We start from the raw sequence: 25,613 nt of genomic DNA, 5'->3' as shown, positions 1-25,613 counted from the left end.
GCAGAAAGAAAATCTCCGCTATCAAAAATCAACATGGGTTCCACAAACACAAATCTTGCGAAACTAAGATCACTGTTTACTTATATGTATATGGTGTCCACCATATCCATATAAGTACATAGTTCTGTCAACACCGGCCATGACCTCCTTCTTCTGTGCACACATATTCCCGAAACTCTTACGGGACTTGGAAAGAATGTCTTCCACGAGTAATGAGTGTGTTGCGGTGGGACACTACGAATGTAGTGTGTGGACATACAAGGTGAGAATGTGGGTCTCGCGGGAAGCGTGCAAGGGATAAGTCCCTGCAGTCGCGCTATTCACTTGTGTCCTCGGTGGCTCAGATGGATAGAGCGTCTGCCATGTAAGCAGGAGATCCCGGGTTCGAGTCCCGGTCGGGGCACACATTTTCACCTGTCCCCGTTGATATATATCAACGCCCGTTAGCAGCTGAAGTTATTAATATAATTCTAATTTCAGATCACTGTTAGTCCATAAGTACCAAAGTGTAGTAGACATCGCCACTTAGGTTGACGGCGTGTTCCTTGACTTCAGAAAGGTGTTTGATACAGATTTTCACTGTTATTTACAAATAAAAATTCAAGTTTATCGAGGATCGGGCCAGATTCTGGAACCAAATAGTCAGTTGTAAATATAATTAAAGGAACACTTCAAGGAAGTGTAATAGGTCCGTTACTGATACATAGTGAGGCAGTTAAGATAGGTCACGCCAAATATATCGAGAATAAATAAATAAATAGAGGTGCGGTTTTCACCAAATCATAGCTGACAATATGACGAATTTCCTAACATTCCCAGGTAATTACTATCATTTATATTCGCCGAATTACGACACCGACTGTTTTTTTCTACTGGAACTACACTACTGGCCATTAAAGTTGCTACACCAAGAAGAAATGCAGATGATAAACGGGTATTCATTGGACAAATATATTATACTAGAACTAACATGTGATTACATTTTCACGCAATTTGGGTCCATAGATCCTGAGAAATCAGTACCCAGAACAACCACCTCTGGCCGTAATAACAGCCTTGATACGCCTGGGCATTGAGTCAAACAAAGCTTGGATGGCGTGTACAGGTACAGCTGCCCATGCAGCTTCAACACGATACCACACTTCATCAAGAGTAGTGACTGGCGTATTGTGACAAGTCAGTTGCTCGGCCACCATTGACCAGACGTTTTCAATTAATGAGAGATTTGGAGAACGTGCTGACCAGGGCAGCAGTCGAACATTTTCTGTATCCATAAAGACCTGTACAGGACCTGCAACATGCGGTCGTGCATTATCCTGCTGAAATGTAGGGTTTCGCAGGGATCGAATGAAGAGTAGAGGCACGGGTCGTAACACATCTAAAATGTAACGTCCACTGTTCAAAGTGCCGTCAATCCGAACAAGAGGTGACCGAGACGTGTAACCAATGACACCCCATATCATCACGCCCGGTGACACGCCAGTATGGCGATGGCGAATACACGCTTCCAATGTGCTTTCACCGCGATGTCGCCAAACACGGATGCGACCATCATCATGCTGTAAACAGAACCTGGATTCATCCGAAAAAATGACGTTATGCCATTCGTGCACCCAGGTTCGTCGTTGAGTATACCATCGCAGGCGCTCCTGTCTGTGATGTAGCGTCAAGGATAACCGCAGCCATGGTCTCCGAGCTGATAGTCCATGCTGCTGCAAACGTCGTCGAACTGTTCGTGCAGATGGTTGTTGTCTTGTAAACGTCCCCATCTGTTGACTCAGGGGTCGAGTCGTGGCTGCACGATCCGTTGCAGTCATGCGGATAAGATGCCTGTCATCTAGACTGCAAGTGATACGAGATTGTTGGGATCCAGCATGGCGTTCCGTATTACCCTCCTGAACCCACCGATTCCATATTCTACTAACAGTCATTGGATCTCTAACAACGCGAGCAGCAATGCCGCGATACAGTAAACCGCAATCGCGATAGGCTACAATCTGACATTTATCAAAGTCGGAAACGTGATGGTACGCATTTCTCCTTCTTACACGAGGCATCACAACAACGTTTCACCAGGCAATGCCGGTCAACTGCTGTTTGTGTATGAGAAATCGGTTGGAAACTTTCCTCATGTCAGCACGTTGTAGGTGTCGCCACCGGCGCCAACCTTGTGTGAATGCTCTGAAAAGCTAATCATTTCCATATCACAGCATCTTCTTCCTGTTGGTTAAATTTCGCGTCTGTAGCACGTCATCTTCGTCGTGTAGCAGTTTTAATGGGCAGTAGTGTATAAACTTTTCTGTGGCATTTGAACGAAGCTTTGAAGAGAACTTCAACGACGCAACATGTATGAGATTTGATAGAATAATATAAAGATTACAGCTCCGCAAAGCACTGTCCCGCCATCAGGAGAAGAGGTTCCCCCGCAAACGTCTGCCCTATTATACCAGATGTAGGCAAACAGGTATCTCAGGTACGGTTCGTGTGTTTATTATCACGGCTGTCATGCCAAGTGCTCAAATTATTGACTTTGAGCATTGCTACACGGTATAAAGTATTTGTGGAGAAATGACACTGCGCGTTGAAGTTCATCTGGAGTTAGCGATAACACACACTCGTATTTTAAGAGATTTCATGCCTTTGGGACACGTCAGTGTTTCCTATAGCACTCAAAGTTGATTTTCACCGCAGATAAAAGTATAGAAGTGTTCCGTAAACAAAATTGGGCTTAGATATGCCACATCATTTCGCACTTTTCGTAAGTAATATTCGGAGAATTGGAAGCAATCTTGGAAGTCATTGCCATGGAGCTGTACATGCAGCAAAGTGTGAAGAGGATGAAACACGATGGGACGTTGTGTGCGCAGTTCCCACTCTTGCTTGCGAGACGCCTTTTACTGCTGCTAAAACGTTAGTTTCCTTTCCTTCATCAGTTGGCTTTCTTTTTCCTTGGCGTATTCTATTCTTCTCACTTCCAGTTTCTACAACTTTTCTTAAAATAATGTTTGCAAAGACAGGTCGTGAGTGCTTGGCACATTCTGGATACTCTCCAGCGTACGATCGCACCGCCGCTCTAGTGGTTTGGTGACATTCACCATAAACGATATTCATCTTTTCGACTGTCGTATACATTGTGATTGAATCAATAATTTTACGAGCAAGTTATGTGATTGCTACAACAGCAGAACAGAGATTGATAGGCATCAAGAGCACAGGTAAACACACGAACCGTACCTGAGTTACGTTTTTGCTTGCATTAGCTATAACAGGGCAGACGTTTGTGGAATCTCTTCTCCTGACGCCGGGACTGGTTTGCGGCGCTGTTACCTTGACACTATTTGATCAAGTCCCATACATGTTATGTCGTTTAAATACTATTAGAAGCTTCACTGAAATGTCGCAGAAAAAATGTATAGTTCCTTCTTTAAAGAAAAAAAAAAAAAAGCAAAGTCTCTATCGTCGTCCAGCGACTATAAACCGTACAAATTACTTGGGAATGTCAGTAAATGTGCTACATTGTCAGCTGTAACTTAGCGAAAACCTCACCTCGATATTTTTATTCATTCTTGATATTTACTGAAGACCCTAAGAAACCGGTACAACTGCTTAAGATTTGGTGTAAGGTCTGACAGAATGCACAACACTTCAGCAGACGTCGCTATGTATGCTGATTACGCATTGGATTCTTCGAACCTGCAGAGCTATATTTTCTTCTTAGTGCTTGAATCAAAACAGGAGCTGCATATGCCAGTTACTGGTACCTTTGTAAATTATTTTCATCGCTCTTGTACCCAGTCCCCGGTTGAGCCTTGCTGATTTAGCTAAAGAATGAATAAATTTCGTGCATATTTCAGTCATGTTCTGTGTGTGTCCATTGAACAAAAATTTATAATGAATGATTATAAAAAACTAAACTCCTCCCGAACAGGTCATGAAGGCCCAACGGTTCCGACCGGCCGCCGTGTCATCCTCACCCACAGGCGTCATTGGATGCGAATATGGAGGGGCGTGTGGTTAACACACCGCTCTCCCGGCCGTATGTCAGTTTACGAGACCGGAGCCGCCACTTCTCAATCAAGTAGCTCCTCAGTTTGCCTCACAAGGGCTGAGTGCACCCCGCTTGCCAACAGCACTCGGCAGACCGAATGGTCACCCATTCAAGTGCTATCCCAGCCCGACCGCGCTTAACTTCGGTGATCTGACGGGACCCGGTGTTACCACTGTGGCAAGGCCGTTGGCACTCAATAATTATATCCAAGTATTTTAATTGTTCAACTTGTAAAACATTATTTAAAACGATACTAAATGTTGCTCTGTGTTTACCCCTTCCCCTTTTTATTAGCATTACTTTCGACTTTTGCTCACTAAACGGGAATACGATCGGGTAATCTGGCAGACCAGCCGAGGTGCCTGAAAGTTTTCCTCAAACAAGGAGCGTACGCACGAAACCGTGTGAACTCGGCTGTTCATCTTGATAGATAGGAGTGTCCACAGCCTACGAGGTGTGTGAGAAATGTAATGAGACTGACAACAGAGCGAGCGATCTGGCAACGGCGTGTTGTCCTACTTGTATAGACAGGTGAGTTCATCCCTTCCACACGCTCAGTCTGAGTGTCACTCTCTACAGCCATCAGTGATTTTTGAAAGCGCCGTCAGTGAAGTTATGTTTTTGTCGTGTGTTACCAAATTGGATCAGCGGAACTTAGAGCAACGTTATGCCATCAAGTTTCGTGTTAAACCTGAGGGACCCGCAAGTGTGACCTTAGAATAGTTGAAACAGGTCTATGGGGAACATTTTTATCAAGAGCACATGTTTTTCGCTGGCACAAACCATTTTTGGAATGCCGAGAATACGTTCATGATGAACCTCGCTCAGGGAGACCAACTTCAAAAACCGACGAAAATGTCGAACCTGTGCATGCTCTTGTGATATCCCGAACGACATTTAACAATGAAGATGATGGGTTCCCGGTTAAACATTTTCACCGTAAATCAAATATCGACTGAAGTTTTGCACGTGCGAAAATGGTGCCGAAAAACCTCAAAACTGAGCAGAAGGGCAATCGAAGAAATGTGTTCGTTGATCATCTTGAGACGATTGCCAGTGGTCACGAATGGTTCCACCACCAGCAGGAGTCGAATCAATGTACCTCCGAACCGAGCGCCACTGCACACGGGTGCCTTAGCAGCCTCGGCTATTGAGGCAGGTCTCAGGGTAAAGGCTCCAGGTGACTTAATATTTTGTTCGCTGTTCCAAGTGTACGGTATATAGGGCAGGCACCAGTGATGAATCCTACATTTTTTAGCACAAGCCTGAGACAAAACAGCAAAGTGAAGAGTGCAACACCAAGACATCTCCTCGAAGGACAAAAGCTCGAGTAAGAGAATCAAAGTTCTTAACAATGCTGATTTGCTTCTTGACAGTATGGGTATTGTGCATAAAGAATTTGTTCTTCTAGGGCAACCTGTCACCGAGAGTTTTTCAAAGCTGTCCTTCAAAGGCTGGGGAAAAGGATAAATCGAGTGAAACTAGACACTGCAGACAATGACAGTGCCTCATGTCACACGGCCACGTCCATCTCGGAATTTTTGACCTCAAACGGCATTCATGTTGTTCCGCAGCCCTCCCAACTCCCTATTTACCTGATATGAGTCCGTATGAATTTTGTTTCCCCGAAATTGAAAAATGTGTTAAAAGGATGTCATTTTGGGACTCTGAAGAGGATTAGTAGTAGTAGTAGTAGCTTTATTCATCCGTAGATCTATTTTTACAAGGATATACGACATGTCAAAGTATTTACAAGTTTAGACCAATTTAAAATTAGCTAATTCGTACACGCATACATTTGCAGACTTATAGTTAGTTAATAAACATGCCTTCCGAAACGTCTTCACAAAAGAAGACGAAGTAAATATTCCAGAATTCGAATTAAGAACGACTGCCAACATGAGTAACGTAGAAGTAAATATCCTCGGAGTAGTGAAGCAACTTAAATCACTTAATAAAAGCAAGTCTTCTGGTCCATGCTGTACACCAATTAGGTTCCTTTCAGAGTATGCTGATACATTAGGTCCATATTTATCAATCATATATAACCGTTCGCTTGACGAAAGATCCGCACCCAAAGACCGGAAAGTTGCACTGGTCACACCAATATTCAAGAAAGGTAGTAGGAGCAATCCACTAAATTACACGCCCATATCGTTAACGTCGATATGCAGCAGGATTTTGGAACATATATTGTTTTCGAAGATTATGAATTACCTCGAATAAAACGGTCTATTGACACAGTCATCATGGGTTTAGAAAACATCGTTCTTGTGAAACACAACTAGCTCTTTATTCACATGAAGTGTTGAGTGCTATTGACAAGGGATTTCAGATCGATTCTGTATTTCTGGATTTCCGGAAGGCTTTTGACACTGTACCACACAAGTGGCTTGTAGCGAAATTGCTTATGGGATATCGTCTCAGTTATGTGACTGGATTTTGTGATTTCCTTTCAGAGAGGTCACAGTTCGTAGTAACTGACGGAAACTCATCGAGCAAAACAGAAGTGATTTCTGGCGTTCCGCAGGGTAATGTTATAGGCCTTTTGCTGTTCCTTATCTATATAAACGATTTGGGAGACAATCCGAGCAGCCGTCTCAGGTTGTTTGCAGATTACGCTGTCGTTTATCGAATAATAAAGTCATCAGAAGAACAAAACAAATTGCAAAAGAATTTAGAAAAGATATCTGAATGGTGCGAAAATTGGCAGTTGATCCTAGTGTGAGATCATCCACATGAGTGCTAAAAGAAATCCGTTAAACTTCGATTACACGATAAATCAGTCAAATCTAAAGGCCGTAAATTGAACCAAATCCCTAGGAATTACGATTACGAAAACTTAAATTGGAAGGAATACATAGAAAATGTTGTGGGGAAGGCTAACCAAAGACTGCGTTATATTGGCAAGACACTTGGAAAATGTAACAGATCAACTAAGGAGACGCATACACTACGCTTTTTTTTTTTTTTTTTTTTGTTTGTGGTTTTAGGGCGCAAAACTTCTATGGTCATTAGCGCCCAGCCCGTGACGTAGAAAACAGGAAAAAAACGAAATTTAAAATCAGCAGCAATGGAAACATAGTCAGAAAATTGGAGAAACTAAAGGCAGAAGGAATGCTTAAAAGTCCACTATAGAAAGGGGTTGGTTGTCCACAAAAAAAAAGCTTCAAATGACTGACGTCATTTCACTGTCACTAATAAACTGTAGAACGCGGTCAGCTGAGCGCGTGTCATCTGCTAAAATCGACGATAGATCAGGCGATAGCTGTAGACGGGAGCGTAACGGATTAAAATAGGGGCATTCAATTAAAAGGTGTCTGACCGTCCACAGCTGAGAGCAGTGGGGACAGAGTGGGGGAGGATCACCGCTTAAAAGATGTCGATGACTAAAAAGACAGTGCCCTATCCGGAGTCGAGCTAAAATTACCTCCTCCCGACGACGCGTTCGGGAGGAAGAGGTCCAAGCGCAAGGAACGGCTTTCACTTCCCGCAATTTATTGTGGGGAAGTGTTGACCAATGCGCATGCCATAAATGAGTAACTTGGCGACATAAACCGCTCCGTAGATCGGTAAACGGAAGAGACTGAAGAGCTGGCCGAGGAAGAGAGACTGCAGCCTTGGCCGCTATATCGGCCGCCTCATTTCCACAGATACCAGCGTGTCCCGGGAGCCAGAGGAACGCCACTGAGACGCCCCCCAGGTGGAGCAAGCGCAGACAGTCCTGAATCCGGTGGACCAGAGGGTGCACAGGGTAAAGAGCTTGGAGACTTAGGAGAGAGCTGAGAGAATCTGAGCAGATTACGTACTGTATCCGCTGATGGCGGCGGATGTAGTGGACAGCCTGGAGAACAGCGTAAAGCTCTGCAGTATAAACCGAACACTGGTCGGGAAGCCGAAAGTGATTTGGGGTGTCGCCAACAATATAGGCACTCCCTACACCTAACGATGTTTTCGAGCCATCGGTGTAAATAAATGTGGCTTCCGTCATTTGTGCACATAGAGCAGCAAATGCCCGACGGTAAACAAGTGTAGGGGTACCATCTTTGGGAAATTGACATAGGTCTCTGAGCAAGTCGATCCGGGGACGGTGCCAAGGCGGTGCTGTACCCCAAGTTGTCAAGAAGGTTTTAGGAAAGCGGAAGGAAAGAGAATGGAGCAGTTGACGGAAGCGGACTCCCGGGGGTAGTAGGGAGGAGGAGCGGCCTGCATACCCGACATCAAAGGAGGCGTCGAAAAAAAGGTTATGGGCTGGATTAGCAGGCATGGAAGACAGATGGCTAGCATAACGACTCAGAAGGACTGCCCGCCGATTGGACAGCGGAGGTTCAGCAGTCTCAGCATAAAGGCTTTCCACAGGGCTGGTGTAAAAAGCTCCAGACACTAAACGTAATCCACGGTGGTGGATAGAGTCGAGACGCCGAAGAATAGACGGCCGAGCAGAGGAGTAGACTATGCTTCCATAATCCAATTTCGAGCGCACTAAGGCGCGATAGAGGCGGAGAAGGACCACCCGGTCCGCTCCCCAAGAGGTACCATTCAGGACACGGAGGGTGTTAAGGGAACGCAGACAGCGAGCCGAAAGATAGGAAACGTGGGAGGACCAGCACAGTTTTCTGTCAAACATAAGACCCAAGAATTTAGCGACGTCGGAAAACGGAAGGTTGACAGGACCTAGATGTAAGGAGGGCGGAAGAAACTCCTTACGTCGCCAAAAATTAACACAAACGGTCTTACTGGGTGAGAAACGGAAGCCGGTTTCGATGCTCCACGAGTAGAGGCGATCGAGACATCCTTGAAGACGTCTTTCAAGAAGGCTGGTCCTTTGAGAACTGTAGTAGATCGCAAAATCGTCCACAAAGAGGGAGCCCGAGACATCAGGAAGGAGACAATCCATAATTGGATTAATGGCGATGGCAAACAGTACAACACTCAGCACGGAGCCCTGGGGTACCCCGTTTTCTTGGGAGAAAGTACGGGAGAGAGTAGTGTTCACCCGCACCCTAAATGTGCGCTCTGCCATAAATTCGCGAAGAAAAAGGGGCAGCCGGCCTCGAAAGCCCCAAGAGAACAGTGTGCGGAGGATGCCTGTCCTCCAACAGGTATCGTACGCTCTCTCCAGATCAAAAAATATTGCTACCGTTTGGCGTTTCCGGAGAAAATTGTTCATGATATAAGTGGAGAGAGCAACAAGATGGTCAACAGCAGAACGATGCTTTCGGAATCCGCATTGGGCTGGTGTTAAAAGACTGCGGGACTCCAGCCACCAAGCTAAACGGTAATTCACCATACGCTCCAAAACCTTACAGACACTACTCGTGAGAGAAATGGGGCGATAGCTAGAGGGGAGATGTTTGTCCTTTCCAGGTTTCGGAACGGGAACGACAATAGCTTCCCGCCATCGCCTGGGAAAGGAACTGTCGGTCCAAATTCGATTATAAAGGCGAAGGAGGTGACGCAGGCTATGGGTTGATAAATGCAGCAACATTTGGACATGGATACCATCCGGTCCTGGGGCGGAGGAGCGAGAAGTAGAGAGTGCATGTTGGAGTTCGCGCATGGAGAAAACAGTATTGTAGCTTTCGCGATTTTGAGAGGAGAAAGCAAGATGCCGCACTTCTGCTGCACGTTTCTTCGGGAGAAACGCTGGCGGGTAATTTGAAGAGCTCGAAATCTCAGCAAAGTGCTGACCCAATGAGTTAGAAATTGCGACGGGGTCCACTAAGGTATCATGCGCGACAGTGAGCCCAGAGACCGGGGAGAAACTAGGCGCGCCTGAGAACCGTCGAAGCCGACTCCAAACTTCCGAGGAGGGAGTGAAGTTGTTAAATGAGCTAGTAAAGAATTTCCAGCTTGCCTTCTTGCTATCGCGGATGACGCGACGGCATCGCGCACGGAGCTGCTTATATCGGATACAGTTGGCCAAAGTTGGATGGTGACGGAAAATGCGAAGAGCACGTCGCCGCTCACGTATTGCGTCACGGCAGGCCTCGTTCCACCAAGGAACTGGAGGGCGCCGGGGCAATTCGGAGGTGCGTGGTATTGAACGTTCCGCAGCTGTGAGAATAACGTCGGTAAAATGTGTGACCTCATCGTCGACGCTGGGAAAGCGACGGTCATCGAATGTCGCTAGAGACGAAAAAAGTGTCCAATCGGCTTGGGCAAACTTCCAGCGTCGCGAGCGCATATATGGCAGTTGAGGCTGCAGTCGAAGAACACATGGAAAGTGGTCACTCGAGTGTGTATCATCAAGGGCGAACCATTCGAAGCGCCGAGCTAGCGGAACAGTACCGACCGCAAGATCCAAATGGGATAAATTTGCCGTGGAGGCAGACAAAAATGTAGGGACCCCAGTGTTGAGGCAGACTAGATCCGCTTGGTGGAAGACGTCTAGCAATAGTGAGCCACGTGGACAAGGATGTGGAGATCCCCAAAGCGGGTGGTGGGCATTGAAGTCCCCAACCAGCAAATAGGGGGGTGGAAGCTGATCAAGAAGATGAAGGAGATCAGCTCGTGCCATTGGTGTAGACGATGGAATGTATACCGTACAAAGAGAGAACGTGTATCCAGAAAGGGAAAGACGGACGGCGACAGCTTGGAAGGAAGTGTTTAAGGGGATTGGGTGATAATGGAGAGTATCATGGAGCAGAATCATGAGTCCTCCATGGGCTGGAGTGCCTTCAACTGAAGGGAGGTCATATCGGACGGACTGAAAATGAGGGAGAACAAAGCGGTCATGGGGACGCAGCTTTGTTTCCTGAAGACAGAAGATGACCGGCGAGTAGGATCGTAAGAGGATCGACAATTCCTCCCGATTGGCGCGAATGCCGCGGATATTCCAGTGGATAATGGACATAGGGTGAACAGAAAATGGAGGAACGGCACCAAGGGTGCTGTCAACTCAACGACTGCTCAGAGCTTGCGACCGACAGCATGGAATGGCATTCAGTCGAAGGCAGAAGATCCTGATCCATAGGTTGGTCAGGAGCAGCTCCTGCCACCAACGATCGGCCAGTTGACCGGCCACCAACAGTGCGCCTCGGCGACACAGAAGATGGCCGAGGGCGATTTCCGCCAGGTGGTGCTGTAGATGGGACACGCCTTGGCGGAGAAGGAGAGGAACTGTGTTTCTTCGTAGCCTTCTTGGAGGTATGTTTAGATGAAGGAGGAACCGATGGTTGTGAAGTTGCAGTACGTAAAAACTCTTCACGAGAATGCTCTTTTTTTGTAGACTTGGCGTCTGACTTTTGGGCTCGAGATTTAGCAGAACCCGACGAAGGGTGAGCCATAGAGTGGGCAGGCGAAAGAGGTGAGGTTGAACGGGCGATCTTTGCGCTGGCCGATCTGACGACCGTGGTACTAAATGTGAGGTCGCAAGTCTGCGTGGCCGCCTCCTTTGTTGGCCGAGAAGAAGCAAGGACAGCGCTGTATTTTCCTTTCTGAGGCACGGTGGGCTGTCGACTGGCGAGTAACTTTCGAGCAGCAAAGGTCGACACCTTTTCCTTCACTCTTATTTCCTGGATCAGCTTTTCGTCCTTAAAAACAGGGCAATCTCGAGAGGAAGCAGCGTGGTCACCCATACAGTTGATGCAGCGAGGGGATGGAGGTGGACAAGCACCCTCATGGGCATCCCTGCCACACGTAACACATTTGGCCGGATTGGAACAGGACTGGCTGGTGTGATTAAACCGCTGACATCGATAGCAACGCGTAGGGTTTGGGACATAAGGGCGAACGGAAATTATCTCATAGCCTGCTTTGATTTTTGATGGGAGTTGAACTTTGTCAAAAGTCAAGAAGACAGTGCGGGTTGGAATGATGTTCGAGTCAACCCTTTTCATAACCCGATGAACAGCGGTGACGCCCTGGTCAGACAGGTAGTGCTGAATTTCTTCGTCAGACAATCCATCGAGGGAGCGTGTATAAACGACTCCACGCGAGGAATTTAAGGTACGGTGCGGTTCCACCCGGACAGGGAAGGTGTGGAGCAGAGAAGTACGCAGCAATTTTTGAGCCTGGAGGGCACTGTGTGTTTCTAACAACAGGGTACCATTCCGTAATCTGGAACAAGACTTTACAGGACCCGCAATTGCGTCGACACCTTTCTGAATAATGAAAGGGTTGACCGTGGAAAAGTCGTGACCTTCGTCAGACCGAGAAACAACAAGGAACTGTGGCAACGATGGAAGAACCGTCTGTGGATGAGACTCAGTGAACTTACGTTTGTGAGCAGACATAGTGGAAGGTGAGGAAACCATTGCGGAAGAATCCCCCATGATTACCGGCGTCTCCGATGGCGCGCTCCTCCCTTGTGGGGGCCCTCACCGAGGGCACACCCGCCTTAGGTGATTGTTCACACCTCAGGTCACACCTCCCGACATACGGACGGAGGGACCAATCGGCACTTTCGGAAGGTATCAGCTCGGGTAATCACCCCTCCCTGGGCCTGGCCTTTACCAGGGGGTACGTACGTGTCCTACCTGTCTACCCGGGGCGGGGAATTACGCGTTACCCCGTCACCGGCTACGCATGGAAGTGCGTGGGTCGGCCTTCAGACACGCACAGGGAGGAAGAAAGAGAAAGGGAAAGGAAAGAAGAGGGGGTCTCAAACGCCGCAGCGGAGAAAAGGGTAAAGAGAAGAGGTAAGGAAAGGAGATGGACAAAGGAAGGAAGAAGACATACAAGCAAGGAAGAAGAAGAATGCGGGACATTTACAAGCGTCCGTCTCCGGACGTAGGCGCAAACCATACTCCCAGAGGGGGAGAAAGTGAAGGAAAGAGCAAGAGGTGAGGGGGGGGGGGGTGAAGACAGGGGATGGGGAAGGATGCGGAAAGGGAAGGTATGCAGCCCGGAAAGGAAGGAAGGCCACATTAGCTCGGGGCCCCGTGCTCGCTACGCACGTATCCACAAAAGAGTTGTGGATCCCCTGGGGGGGTACACTACACTTGTCCGTCCTCTTTTAGAATACTGCTGCGCGGTGTGGGATCCTTACCAGATAGGACTGACTGGAGTACATTGAAAAAGTTCAAAGGAGCGCAGCACGTTTTGTATTATCGCGAAATTTTGGAGACAGTGTCACTGAAATGATACAGGATTTGGGCTGGATATCATTAAAAGAAAGGCGTCTTTCGTTACGACGGAATCTTCTCACGAAATTCCAATCACCAACTTTCTCCTCGAATGCGAAAATATTTTTTTGACACCGACCTCATAGAGAGAAACGATCACCACGATAAAAGAAGGGAAATCAGAGCTCGTGCCGAAGGATACAGGTGTTTGTTCTTTCCACGTGCTATACAGGATTGGTATAGTAGAGAATTGTGAAGGTGGTTCGACGAACTCTCTACCAGGCAGCTAAATGTGATTTGCAGAGTATCCATGTAGATGTAGAGACAATCGTTAGATTTACTCCTGGTATACTTCTTTTACAACTAACTTATTGTAATGCGATACTGTTCACTCATATCTCACTATCAGACACTACACTCACACATTGTTTCATAACACTTCACTCACTACATACGCGCGCGCGCGCACACACACACACACACACACACACACACACACACACACACACACACACGCACACTGGTGATCTCTGAGCCATTTTCTGTACCGCAACTTCCCATTTGCTATCCTGAAAAACTGAGTTAGCATCCCTCTACAATGAGCGAGATGTTGAACTCAGAAAGAGGAAGAGGTGTTAGTATTGTGCTATGCATAGCTTCGGGGAAAGTTTTTCTAGAAAAGGAAAAAAGAACGAAAAAAATAGTGTGAAGGTGTTCTGTGAAATGTTGGATGTTTTATAATCATTATTATTATTATTTAGTTGTATATCATTTTTTTTTACCAAACCCCTACTCTGCTTCATCTAAGTAATCCTTCAATGTAAAGATGTTTTGCATAACAGATACTGTTTAGCTGCCTTTTTAAATAAGTGTATTTTTGCAATTTCTTTAATCTCTTTTGATAATTTACTGTACAGTTTTAATGCTGTTTTGAGTTTTATGTTTATTTTTTCTTGGTAAATTTAAGTTGAGTCCAGCTCTTGTTCCATGGTCATGGACAGAGCTGTGTGTGCAGTAATTACTAATGTTACATTTGATGTGTACAACTGGCTGGTAAATGTATTCACACGGAGCAGTTGAATTCCCTAGTGTTTTGAACAGATCTTTACAATGAGTTCGACTAGTATTTTTTGTTATTATTATTTCGGTTCTTTTCTGGAGTTTGAAAATTTGTCCATGTTTTGTGCATTTGTTCCCCAAAAAAGAATGACATAGCTAAGAATTTAGTGTACATATGAATAGTATGTAACTAAATGACACTGCATGTTACACGCTGAAGATAGGATTCTAAGGACATAACATGCTGATGACATTCTGTTTGCAAGTGCCTTTGTGTGTTCACACCACTTCAACTGAGAATCAGTATTCATTCCTACAAATTTTGCGTTTGTTACACAGTCTATAGAGGTACCATCTACATTTAATTTAACATTGTCATTTTCCCTCTTCAAACTAAAATTTATGTTCAATGTCACTTTATTGGTTATTGACGAATCGTAAACTTCCTTGAGAGTTTCATTCAAATGTATGTGATCGACATGTTAAAGGCCCTACCAGACGATGCCTCTCAGTTACCAAGACTGGGAACAACGACTTCACCGGTGTACAGCCGCCAAAGGGAACTACTTTGAAGACGACAATATCGTTGTTTGAAAAAAAAATAGGTATTTTGGTAGATAAAAAATTAGACTCATCTTTCTCAGACACGACATACTTATTAGGATACAGAAGAAATGCTAATACTTGGCGAACGAAAATATTGAAATGAACTTCCTGGTCCACGTTCACGGAAACCTGAATGAGCAGGCCAAAGTGATGGCACTGAAACACCTCTAAATATTAAACACTCCCTCCAGATGGAACTACATACTGCGGCTTAGCTCCATTATTTGAAAGAGAGAGAAAATCGCGACTCGTGCAACCACAATAGACGTCTTCAATCGGCTTCAATCCAGTTTCTGTGTTGTTTGCCCCAGTGTAGACGAGTAACTTTAGGTGCCACTGTCAGCCACAGTTTTCTGCGAGGTATCCGACACAGAATGTTCTTCGTATGCAGTTCCGTGCGCAGTTTTCTTTCGCGATGAACCTGCATCCACTGACATTAGCAATTCCTGTCTGGTTTGAAACCGATTGTCATTCACAAGGCGTGACAATCATTTCCGGGTCCACAGCTCGTGGTCGTGCGGTAGCATTCTCGCTTCCCACGCCCGGGTTCCCGGGTTCGATTCCCGGCGGGGTCTGGGATTTTCTCTGCCTCGTGATGACTGGGTGTTGTGTGATGTCCTTACGTTAGTTAGGTTTAAGTAGTTCTAAGTTCTAGGGGACTGATGACCATGGCTGTTAAGTCCCATAGTGCTCAGAGCCATTTTTGAATCATTTCCGGTCTCCGTCAGTAAGAGTCGTTTTACGACACATGCTGTTATGCGGGGTTGTGTGCGGTACACAGTTCCTGTTAGACACGTTCGACAGTCCGCGTTGATGCATCAACAAACCGTGCAAATTCATTCACGGTATGCCTGTGGGCTCCTCGAAAGACGATTACTTCTTTCTGCTATTCTGTCACATCAACACGTCGAGCCGTCTCACACATGACTCGTGGATACCAGTTCTGCACTGCTACACAGTTATCAGAGTACCCTCTGAGGGTAGTAACTGATAATTTTGAGCTAACAAGGGAACCTCCCCATTGCACCCCCCTCAGATTTAGTTATAAGTTGGCACAGTGGATAGGCCTTGAAAAACTGAACACGTATCAATCGAGAAAACAGGAAAAAGCTGTATGGAACTATGGAAAAAATAAGCAAAATATACGAACTGAGTAGTCCATTTGCAACATATGAAACATAAAGGTTAGTGTAAACTCTTGAGCGCAGTTGTCCCGTGGTTAGCGTGAGTAGTTGCGGAACGGGAGGACCTTGGTTCAAGTCTTCCCTCGAGAGAAAAGTTTAACTTTTTATTTTCAGTTTATGTGACAAACTCTTATGTTTTCATCACTTTTTTGGGAGTGATTAGCACATCCACAAGAAAACCTAAATCGGGCAAGGTAGAACAATCTTTGTACCCATTCGCCAAGTGTACAAGTTAGGTGGGTCGAGAACATATTCCTGTCATGTGACGCACATGCCATCACCAGTGTCATATAGAATATATCAGACGTGTTTTCCTGTGGAGGAATCGGTTGACCTTGCGATCAAATGTTTTCGGTTCCCATTGGAGAGGCACGTCCTTTCGTCTACTAATCGCACGGTTTTGCGGTGCGGTCGCAAAACACAGACACTAAACTTATTACAGTGAACAGAGACGTCAATGAACGAACGGACAGATCATAACTTTGCGAAAATAAAGAAGTAAACATTTCGCTCGAGGAAGACTTGAACCAAGGACTTCTCGCTCCGCAGTCGCTCACGCTAAACACGGGACCACAGCGCTCCTGAACTCACGTTCTCCTGTATGTTGCATATGTTACGCATGAACTACTCAGTTTGTATATTTTTCTAAACTTTTTCATAGTTCCACACAACTCCTTCCTGTTTTCTCGATTGACCTGTGTTCAGTTTTTCAAGGCCTATCCACTGTGCCAGCTTATAACTAAATCTGAGGGGGGTGCGATGGGGAGGTTCCCTTGTAAGAACTTACGGTGACACAGAAGAACGAGATTGAAGCTGAGAGTTTGTGGACTTAGATGATACGTTTAACCAGCGGTGGTCACCTTCCAAGTACATCTACATCTACGTATAAACTCCGCTAGCCACCAAGCGGTGTGTGGCGGATGGTACTATTCGCGCCAAAGTCATATTTCCCCCCTGTGTTCCACTCGCGGTTCGCACGAGGGGAAAACGACTCTGAACGCCTCGGTACGAGCTCTTATTTCCATTATCTTTGAATGGTGATCATTGCGCGATATGAAAGTTGATGGTAATAATATATGCTCCACATCCTCGGCGAAGATCGGATTTTGGAATTTAGTGAGCAGCCCCTTCCGTTTAGCGCGTCGTCTGTCTGAAAGTGTGTCCCACTTCAAACTTTCTACGAGATCTGTAACGCTCTCGCGATGGCTAAATGTACCAGTCACGAATCTTGCTGCTCTTCTTTGGACCTTCTCAATCTGTTGAATCAGACCCAACTGGTAAGAGCAATACTCTAAGACTGGACGAACTGACGTATTTGTAAGCTGTTTCCTTCGTTGCATCGCAACAGGATTCTTCCTATAAACCGCAATCTAGAGTTCGCCTTACCCGTCACTTGTGTAATCTGACCGTTCCATTTGAGATCATTTCGAATAGTTACACCCAGATACTTCGGGGATGTTACCGCTTCCAAAGACTGGGCATTTATTTTGCACTCTTACATTAATGGGGATTTTCGCCTTGTTATACGCAGTAGGTTACACTTACTAATATTGAGAGATGACTGTCAATCTTTACACCACGCATTTATGTTCTGCAAATCCTCATTGATTTGCTCACAACTTTCGTGTGATACTACTATCGTCTAGACTACAGCTTCATTGGCAAACTAACGCTGCTGTCAATACCATCAACCAGATCGTTTATGTGAATCGTAAAAAGCAGCGGCCCTGTTACGCTACCCTGTGCCACATCTGATGTTACGCTTGTTCCTGTTGGAGTCTCCCCATTCAGGACGACATACTGCTCTCTGTCTGTTAGAAAACTCTCTATCCAGCCGCATATGTCATCGAATAGACCGTAAGAGTGCGGAACTGACTCGACCGCCTTTCGAAAGTCGAGGAATATGGCATCCACCTGGGAGCCGGTATCTAGAACCTGTTGTATATCATGCACAAAGACGGCCATCTGTGTCTCGCATGACCGCTGTTTCCTAAAACCGTACTGGTTTCTGCAGATGAGCTTCTCAGAGTCTAGAAAAGTCATTATGTCTGAACACAAAATATGTCAGTGTGCGCTCGTGTGTGTGTGTGTGTGTGTGTGTGTGTGTGTGTGTGTGTGTGTGTGTGTGTTTTGCCGACCTGGGGTCTTAGAGGGACCATTTGCTCTTGTTTTATTCACGCACTTGTTAATGTTTCACTCCCACTTCATCACGCCACAGGAGAGCGGAAAAAAGGAGGGCTCAAAAAGCGTAAGTAACACGTTCAGATTTCGTTGAATGGCTTTGAATGGTCCGTAGTGGTTCCAGCCTGTATACGAGAGCAAAAATTACAGTCGCGCTGCACTTCAAAGGGCGTGTGATCTCGTTCAATGTAAATGTAGCCCAAAAATGTCTTTAGAAATGGACAGAAACGTCAGCAGTCTCGAAGATCGTCAACACCATCATCTTGTTGCTGGTCGCAATGCAAATTAACGTTTTCGACCGCTAAATACGTGGTAATCAACGCCCCTGGAAAAGGGGTGGTTTCATTAAGCCCTTTACGTCACCCTCTTTGGCCTTTTCGAGTGTACTATGAGCGGCGGCGTGCCTGAAATGTTTTCGTCGGCCGCACATAAAGAAACCCCGTGATTTTAAGATTGGGTGTTTCTGTTCTGACCTCCATCACAGAGACGTCAAAAGAGGGGGTGAAATGTGGGTAAGAGGGGCTGCGATGACCTTCTCAAAATGTGACATGTCCACAGCGCCGTTGCTCAGATTTTTGGTGAAATTTGGCGCCAGTGTGACATCATTCACCCACCTTACAGATCACATGAACTTCCGAGCTGTGGCATCTAGTTTTTTTCATTTTTTACGTCGCAAGCGCACCCTTTAGCATCTCTACAGAGATAGATGGTACGCACCTTTGAGCAAAATTTCAAACTTATGGTTCCAATGAGAGGCAATTACGGGGTTTCCAAAAAGCGATCCTTTAATTTTGATGCGCAGTGTATATGTTCGGCAGATATGAAGTTGCTTTGCCACGACCATTCAATGGTCCTGTATCGAGGCAAACTTCGGTGGGTTCAGAATATCGAGAATAATACGTATTTTAATAGAAATTCGCGTATGAAGTTTTCCTTCTTGTCAAATTTTCATGCAGACGCTCTGTGATTGCAGTCATAGACTTTGTAGTTTTGCCTCTTGTATGAATCCGTGTCTGAAAATATTATTAAACAAATAATTAAGTACCCCCTTCTTTGCTAGAACTTGACGATACAGTTGCTGAGAGATTGCTACATATGCGAGATACATCAGGGAAAAGTCTCAGGTTTACAACAGCACGTAGAAGCTCCTCTCGAAACGCTTGACGTCTTCACCAGATAGAGTACAATTGTCTCTTTTCTCAATATACTGTATATAGAATACAGCAGTACATCGGAATTTACATGAAACCTTATCTGAAGAAAAGATCTGTTCCCGATTGATTCCGCATGATATGACCGTAGCTGAGAAACTGACTAGTATCAATTGGTGTAAAGAAACTTCGATGGATGACACGTAAAATCCGTATCCAACACCATCACACGAGACGAAAATTGGATACATAGTATTCGTACAAGCAGCAAACTAAGCAGCACTCAGTTGTTTGAATGTCCCAGGATGACATAAAACCAATGAAAATGGTTCGTTTACGAAGTACTTCCAAGAAAATGATTGCTGATTTCTTTTGTTACGCTGGACAGGTCATGACCACTACCTGAGAGGCTCGTAGAACAGTTAGTACTGAATGGTTGACAATTTCTTTTACACAAACCATTGATAAAATCACAAGAAACAACCGGAAACGTCGCATCATTCTTTATCATGACAATGCTAGCCTAGCTGTTGCATCGCAAACAATTGATTATTTGATGGACGAAAACACTGCACAAATGTCTCATTGCCCTTATTCACCTGATGTAAATAATAAGATTATAACTATATACGTAAATTACTAGAGGATGGTGAGACATTTCACCAATATGAATACTAGAAGTTCGAATAGAAAGAGGGGAAAAATTCCTGTAAGAAACACACTACACAGAGAGAATTATCAAATTATTTAGTATAGTTCTTCTACACAATGAATTTGCACAATTATGAATGACATTGAGAAGAGTCAATTTCATATATTTGTTACCGTAGACAAGACCAATTCGTTTTGTTTTTCTTATCTCGACAGTGCGAATGCAACGCCCCTTGTAACATTTGTGAAAAATATTTTATTTATATAATTTTTATTGTATTGATAATACGCTTTCTGGCACAAATTGGTGACATCAGAAGACAGGGAGTTGTGATTTTCATTGTTTTAATAAGCAGGTGAATCCATCCGAAACTATTACGGAGTGCTAACATCAGAATGGGGAAAATGTTTGCAGAACTGGTTCGAAATCATGAAATTTTTTTGGAAATTTATGGTAAGTTCCTATGGGACCAAAATGCTAAGGTCATCGGTCCCTAGGCTTACACACTGTTTAATCTAACTTGAACTAACTAACGCTAAGGACAACACATACACTCAAGCTTGAGGGAGGACTCGAACCTCCGACGGGGGTAACCGCGCGAACCGGGGCAAGGCCCCTAGACCTACCGCGCGCGGCTCAAGAAAAATTGCATACATTTTAAAGAAGAGTATAATATCTGATCAAAAGTATCCGAACACCTATTAATGGACGTTAGTAAGGGGTGTTTTTTATCCTTTGTCTTTATGACGGTTTCAGCTCTGCTAGGGTCACTTTCAGTGAGGTGTGTGAAGGTCTGAGGAGGAATCGCAGCCAATTCATCCTCAAGAGCCGTGACCAGAGGAGTGACGTTGGACGCTGGGTCTGGAGCGACGCTGACGTTCTCTCCCATCCCAGAGGTGTTCAGTTGCGCTCAGTTCGGGCCTCAGCATCGGCCAAATCCATTTGAGGAATGCCTTTGTCGACAAACGATTGCCTGACAGATACTACTTTATGACATGCTGAAACAATGCTCTCCGAACTGTTCCTCTACTGCAAGCAATACACAATACTGTAAAATGTGCTCGTATCCTCACTTAGCTTTTTGTTCATCATAATAAGGGGATCACGAAAAACACCAGCACACCTGCACTTCACTGTTGGCACTAAATATAATGCCAGGTAACGCTGTCCAGGCTTTCGTCAAACCCAAACCCTTCCACTGGACTCTCACTGCCCGATTCATCACTTCCAGTCACTTGTTTCCAGTCACCCACTGTCCAGTGTCTTTACACCACCGCAACTGTCGCTTTTTATCGCTTGGCCTTAACTACAGAAATGTAAGGTATATGGAGCTGCTGAGACCACTGTAACCCATGCCTTTTGACTCGGTAAGCACAGTCATTGTAGAAACTGGAGTGCAGGTAGCACTTTGGAGCTCACAGGTGATTCCTTCTGCTAATTCCAGGCTGTTTTTACAACTACCGTCTGCAATTCTCGACTGTCCCTGTCTGTCAGTGTTTGAGACCTGGTTGATCTTAATTTAGCTATGATTGTTCCTTCACTTTCCCACTTCAGAATCAAATCACCGACAGTCGACTTGGGCAACTCTAGAAGTGATGAAATGTCGCTGATGGATCTGTCGCTCAGGTGATGACTACTTCACGTTCAAAGTCACTGAACTCTCCTAATCGACCCAGTCTGCTGCTACTCTACTGACAAAGCAAGACGCCCGCCACCTTTTTATACTGGCGGGACCGCCACGCGTGAGATGTAATGGTCAGTTCCGCTCTGCATAGGTGTGCCCGGATACTTTCGATCAAATAGTGTATTTTGAAAAATAAAACTATTGAAATGTTCTGGCAGATTAAAACTGTGTGCCGGACCGAGACTAATTCAGGACCTTTGCCTTTCACAGGCAAATGCTCTACCAACCGAGCTACCCCAGCACGACCTGTCCTCACATCTTCAGTTCTGCCGGCACCTCGTCACCTAGTTTCCAAACTTCACAGAAGCTCTCCTGCGAACCTTGTACAGCTAGCACTTCTAGAAGAAAGTATATTGCGGAAATGTGGCTTAGCCATAGCCTGGTGGATGTTTCCAGAATGAGATTTTCACTCTGCAGCGGAGAGTGTGCTGATATGAAACTTCCTGGCAGATTAAAACTGTGTGCCGGATTGAAACTCGAGGCAAAGATCTCGAGTTCGAGTCTCGGTCCGGCACACAGTGCAGGAAGTTTCGTATCAGCGCACACTCCGGTGCAGAGTGAAAATTTCATTCTGAAACAAAACTGTTTTTTTTTTTTTTTACACATAGAAGAATCCTAACTGGCTCACCTTGTAGAAGGTCTCTCGCAATGGCGTTCTGCTGGAGCGAGCGCAGGTGCTTCTGGTAGAGCCGCTTCTGGGCCAGCAGCGCCTCGGCTGACTGCAGGCGAGACCTCACGTCCGGGCTGTCCTCGCTCGACTGCTGTCTGCAACACACCGCAGAGGCCAGGTCCTTATTTGTCGAGCGCAGGTTTCTGGCTGTTCAAATAAACTGACGAGAATGGAGAGAACTACACAGCGAACACTTTGGAAAAATTGGAAATTTGTGGTAAGGACTATGGGACCAAACTGCTGAGGTTATCGGCCCCTAGGCTTACACACTACTTAATCCAACTTAAACTAACTCCCCCCATCCCCGAGGGAGGACTCTAACCTCCGACGGGGGGTTACCGGACGAACCGTGACAAGACGCCCCAGACCGCATGTGCGAACACTTTGATCGAACGCTACTAAACCTCAGTTTTTCCATGCCTGTAGGATAAGTTAGTTAAAATTGCATCCTTAAGAGAGCTTTTCTTTCGGTCTAGAAAAAGCCATTCCTACGGATGAAGAATGGTGTGAGTAGACGACGGCTTTTGGATTTTCCTAACATTGCTGGTACTTTTCAGGTGGCGATTGTAACACAGCATACCCAGAAGATGTGGACGTGCAGGTTATAACCATTTTTCGGAGTTTGAGAAAGGGAATCATGGGTGTGGGGGCCGTAGAAGCATCATGCCGACAGATCGCACAGATAGTTGGGTGTACTGCAATTACTGCAGAACCAGTCGTGACGAGATCAGGTTAAGACGACAATGTAGGGAAAGTCCCTTCCAAAAGGACTGGATTACGACATGTTAGGATAGTTCAGTTTGGCTCTGAGTAATAGATAGACGGCAACAACTGATATCCGAACAGTCGCCCCCGGTAACTGAGTGGTTTGCCGGCACGGTAGCTCAGCGTGTTCGGTCGGAGGGTTTAGCTACCCTCTGTAATAAAAAAAACTGAGTGAATGGATCAACGAACAACCTGAGCGAGTGTCATCGGACGTCCGCCACGAACAAATTCAACGAACAGTATAAAACAAAATAAGATCACGAAGACAAAAAAAAAAAAAGTGGTCAGCGCGACAGGCTGTCAATCCTAAGAGCCCGGGTTCGATTCCCGGCTGGGTCGGAGATTTTTCTCCGCTCAGGGACTGGGCGTTGTGTTGTCCCAATCATCTTGCACTAGGCGAGCGGTCTACCCGACGGGAGGCCCTCGTCACACGCCATTATTTATTATTATTACCACTAATTGACTGGAGCATATCACTGAAAGCTCAGGAGAGATCTGGAGTTGCCAAGCGTCGTTTACCCTGGCATCACACCACTGACAACAGAGACTCGAGTGATGCAGAGCCAAGAGTCAACTGGAACATTTGGTGGGATTCTTCGGTGTTCAGCAATAGGTCTCGCTTCTGTTCACGGCGGTCAGAGCAGCGCCTGCGCGTCTGAGGACGACATGGTGGAACGTCACAGGAAACAGCGTTTCTCGAGACAATTACCTCTCCAAATCTTGGAATCATGGTGTGGGAAACCACTGGATATGACAACAACACTGATGTGGTAACTGTTGAAGGGAGGCTGAATGGTCACCAACATTTGGCGAGAATGGTAAACCCTGTTGGCTTGCCCTTTTTGACTAGGGTACCAAATGGCATTACTGCTGCACAATAATGCAAGACCATACACTTCAGTTCATCCCACAAACAATTTGAGGAGCGTACGAAACTTTGGCAAACCTACCTCGTCGTATGATTTGTCACCTACATAACACGTCTGGGATCTGCTATCGGACACTGTTTCAGATTCCCCACACAGCCTGAGAATTGATATAGAGTAAAGGGCAAAGACACTCGGGCTTCATAGCACGGCCGCAGCTAGCTCCGGTAGACGGTGCAGCAATGGGCATATCACGTGGGCCTGTCCGCTGCTACAACGGTGGCCGCGTAAGATGGCAGGGCCTCTGGCCCTCCGACACATGATAGTAGACCCGCTACGCCAGTCCATCTGGCACTATTGTGTTTGATTCTGCATATACGCAAATTGCCTTTAATATGCGATGGACATACTTTGCTGTGCAAATCAGTGACCGGATGCTCTGTACCGACGTGTAAGTGAAATTATTTGCATAGGTGCGGCACGTATTTGAGTACGTCACGGTACCACCACGCCCTTGTGTGTGAGCAGACTACCGAGACGTGGGGAGTGGAGAAATAGGAAGTACCCCACAACAAACCAAAATTCTGGACCGAACACAGTAGATGCTAAGTCGGCTATCTCATAATTTCGCACTTCTTCCTCTCAGGCTGTAAATTCTTACGAGTGCAGTTCCACTCGTAACTACAGAACGCAGCATGTCATTCTCAATGGAGAGAAGTCTTCCGAAGTAAGAGTGATTTCAGGTGTGCCACAGGAGAGTGTCGTAGGACCGTTGCTATTCACAATGTACATAAATGACCTTGTGGATGACATCGGAAGTTCACTGAGGCTTTTTGCGGATGATGCTGCGGTGTATCGAGAGGATGTAACAATGGAAAATTGTACTGAAATGCAGGAGGATCTGCACAAGTGTAATGTGCTGCGAATACATAGAAAGATAGATCCCTTATCATTTAGCTACAAAATAGTAGGTCAGCAACTGGAAGCAGTTAACTCCATAAATTATCTGGGAGTACGCATTAGAAGTGATTTAAAATGGAATGATCATATAAAGTTGATCGTCGGTAAAGCAGATGTCAGACTGAGATTCATTGGAAGAATCCTAAGGAAATGCAATCCGAAAACAAAGGAAGTAGGTTACAGTACGCTTGTTCGCCCACTGCTTGAATACAGCTCGGCAGTGTGGGATCCGTACCAGATAGGGTTGATAGAGAAGATCCAACGGAGAGCAGCGCGCTTCGTTACAGGATCATTTAGTAATCGCGAAAGCGTTACGGAGATGATAGATAAACTCCAGTGGAAGACTCTGCAGGAGAGACGCTCAGTAGCTCGGTACGGGCTTTTGTTGAAGTTTCGAGAACATACCTTCACCGAAGAGTCAAGCAGTATACTGCTCCCTCCTACGTGTATCTCGCAAAAAGACCATGAGGATAAAATCAGAGAGATTAGAGCCCACACAGAAGCATACCGACAATCCTTCTTTCCACGAACAATACGAGAGTGGAATAGAAGGGAGAACCGATGGAGGTACTCAAGGTACCCTCCGCCACACACCGTCTGGTGCCTTGCGGAGTATGGATGTAGATGTAGATATGTAGCAGCGGAATCAATCCGGAGCGACTACTTACATGCGCTGACAAATTTAAGGATAGAGCTTACGGACAAGGGAACCTCCCCAT

At 45.8% G+C, this 25,613-nt stretch overlaps 1 protein-coding gene, 1 non-coding gene and 1 pseudogene across 2 annotated transcripts in view; 1 reads left to right on the top strand and 2 right to left on the bottom strand.

Annotated features, from left to right (window-relative positions):
- The window catches only part of LOC124616436 (doublesex- and mab-3-related transcription factor 2), a 76,102-nt gene that overhangs the window by 32,374 nt on the left and 18,115 nt on the right, over positions 1 to 25,613 (bottom strand). The window contains exon 2 of the mRNA XM_047144743.1: positions 22,262 to 22,398. Coding sequence (XP_047000699.1) covers positions 22,262 to 22,398 — 137 coding nt within the window. The remainder of the gene's footprint in view (positions 1 to 22,261; positions 22,399 to 25,613) is intronic.
- Trnat-ugu lies at positions 330 to 403 on the top strand. Its single transcript has one exon. It is a non-coding gene; the product is annotated as a tRNA-Thr (tRNA).
- On the bottom strand, positions 4,122 to 4,239 carry LOC124617049 (annotated as a pseudogene).

This window comes from Schistocerca americana, chromosome 5, assembly GCF_021461395.2.
Source record: "Schistocerca americana isolate TAMUIC-IGC-003095 chromosome 5, iqSchAmer2.1, whole genome shotgun sequence".
Lineage (NCBI taxonomy): Eukaryota > Metazoa > Arthropoda > Insecta > Orthoptera > Acrididae > Schistocerca > Schistocerca americana.
The sequence above is the reverse complement of the archived record's forward strand: the minus strand, read 5'-3'. Positions and strand labels throughout refer to the sequence as shown.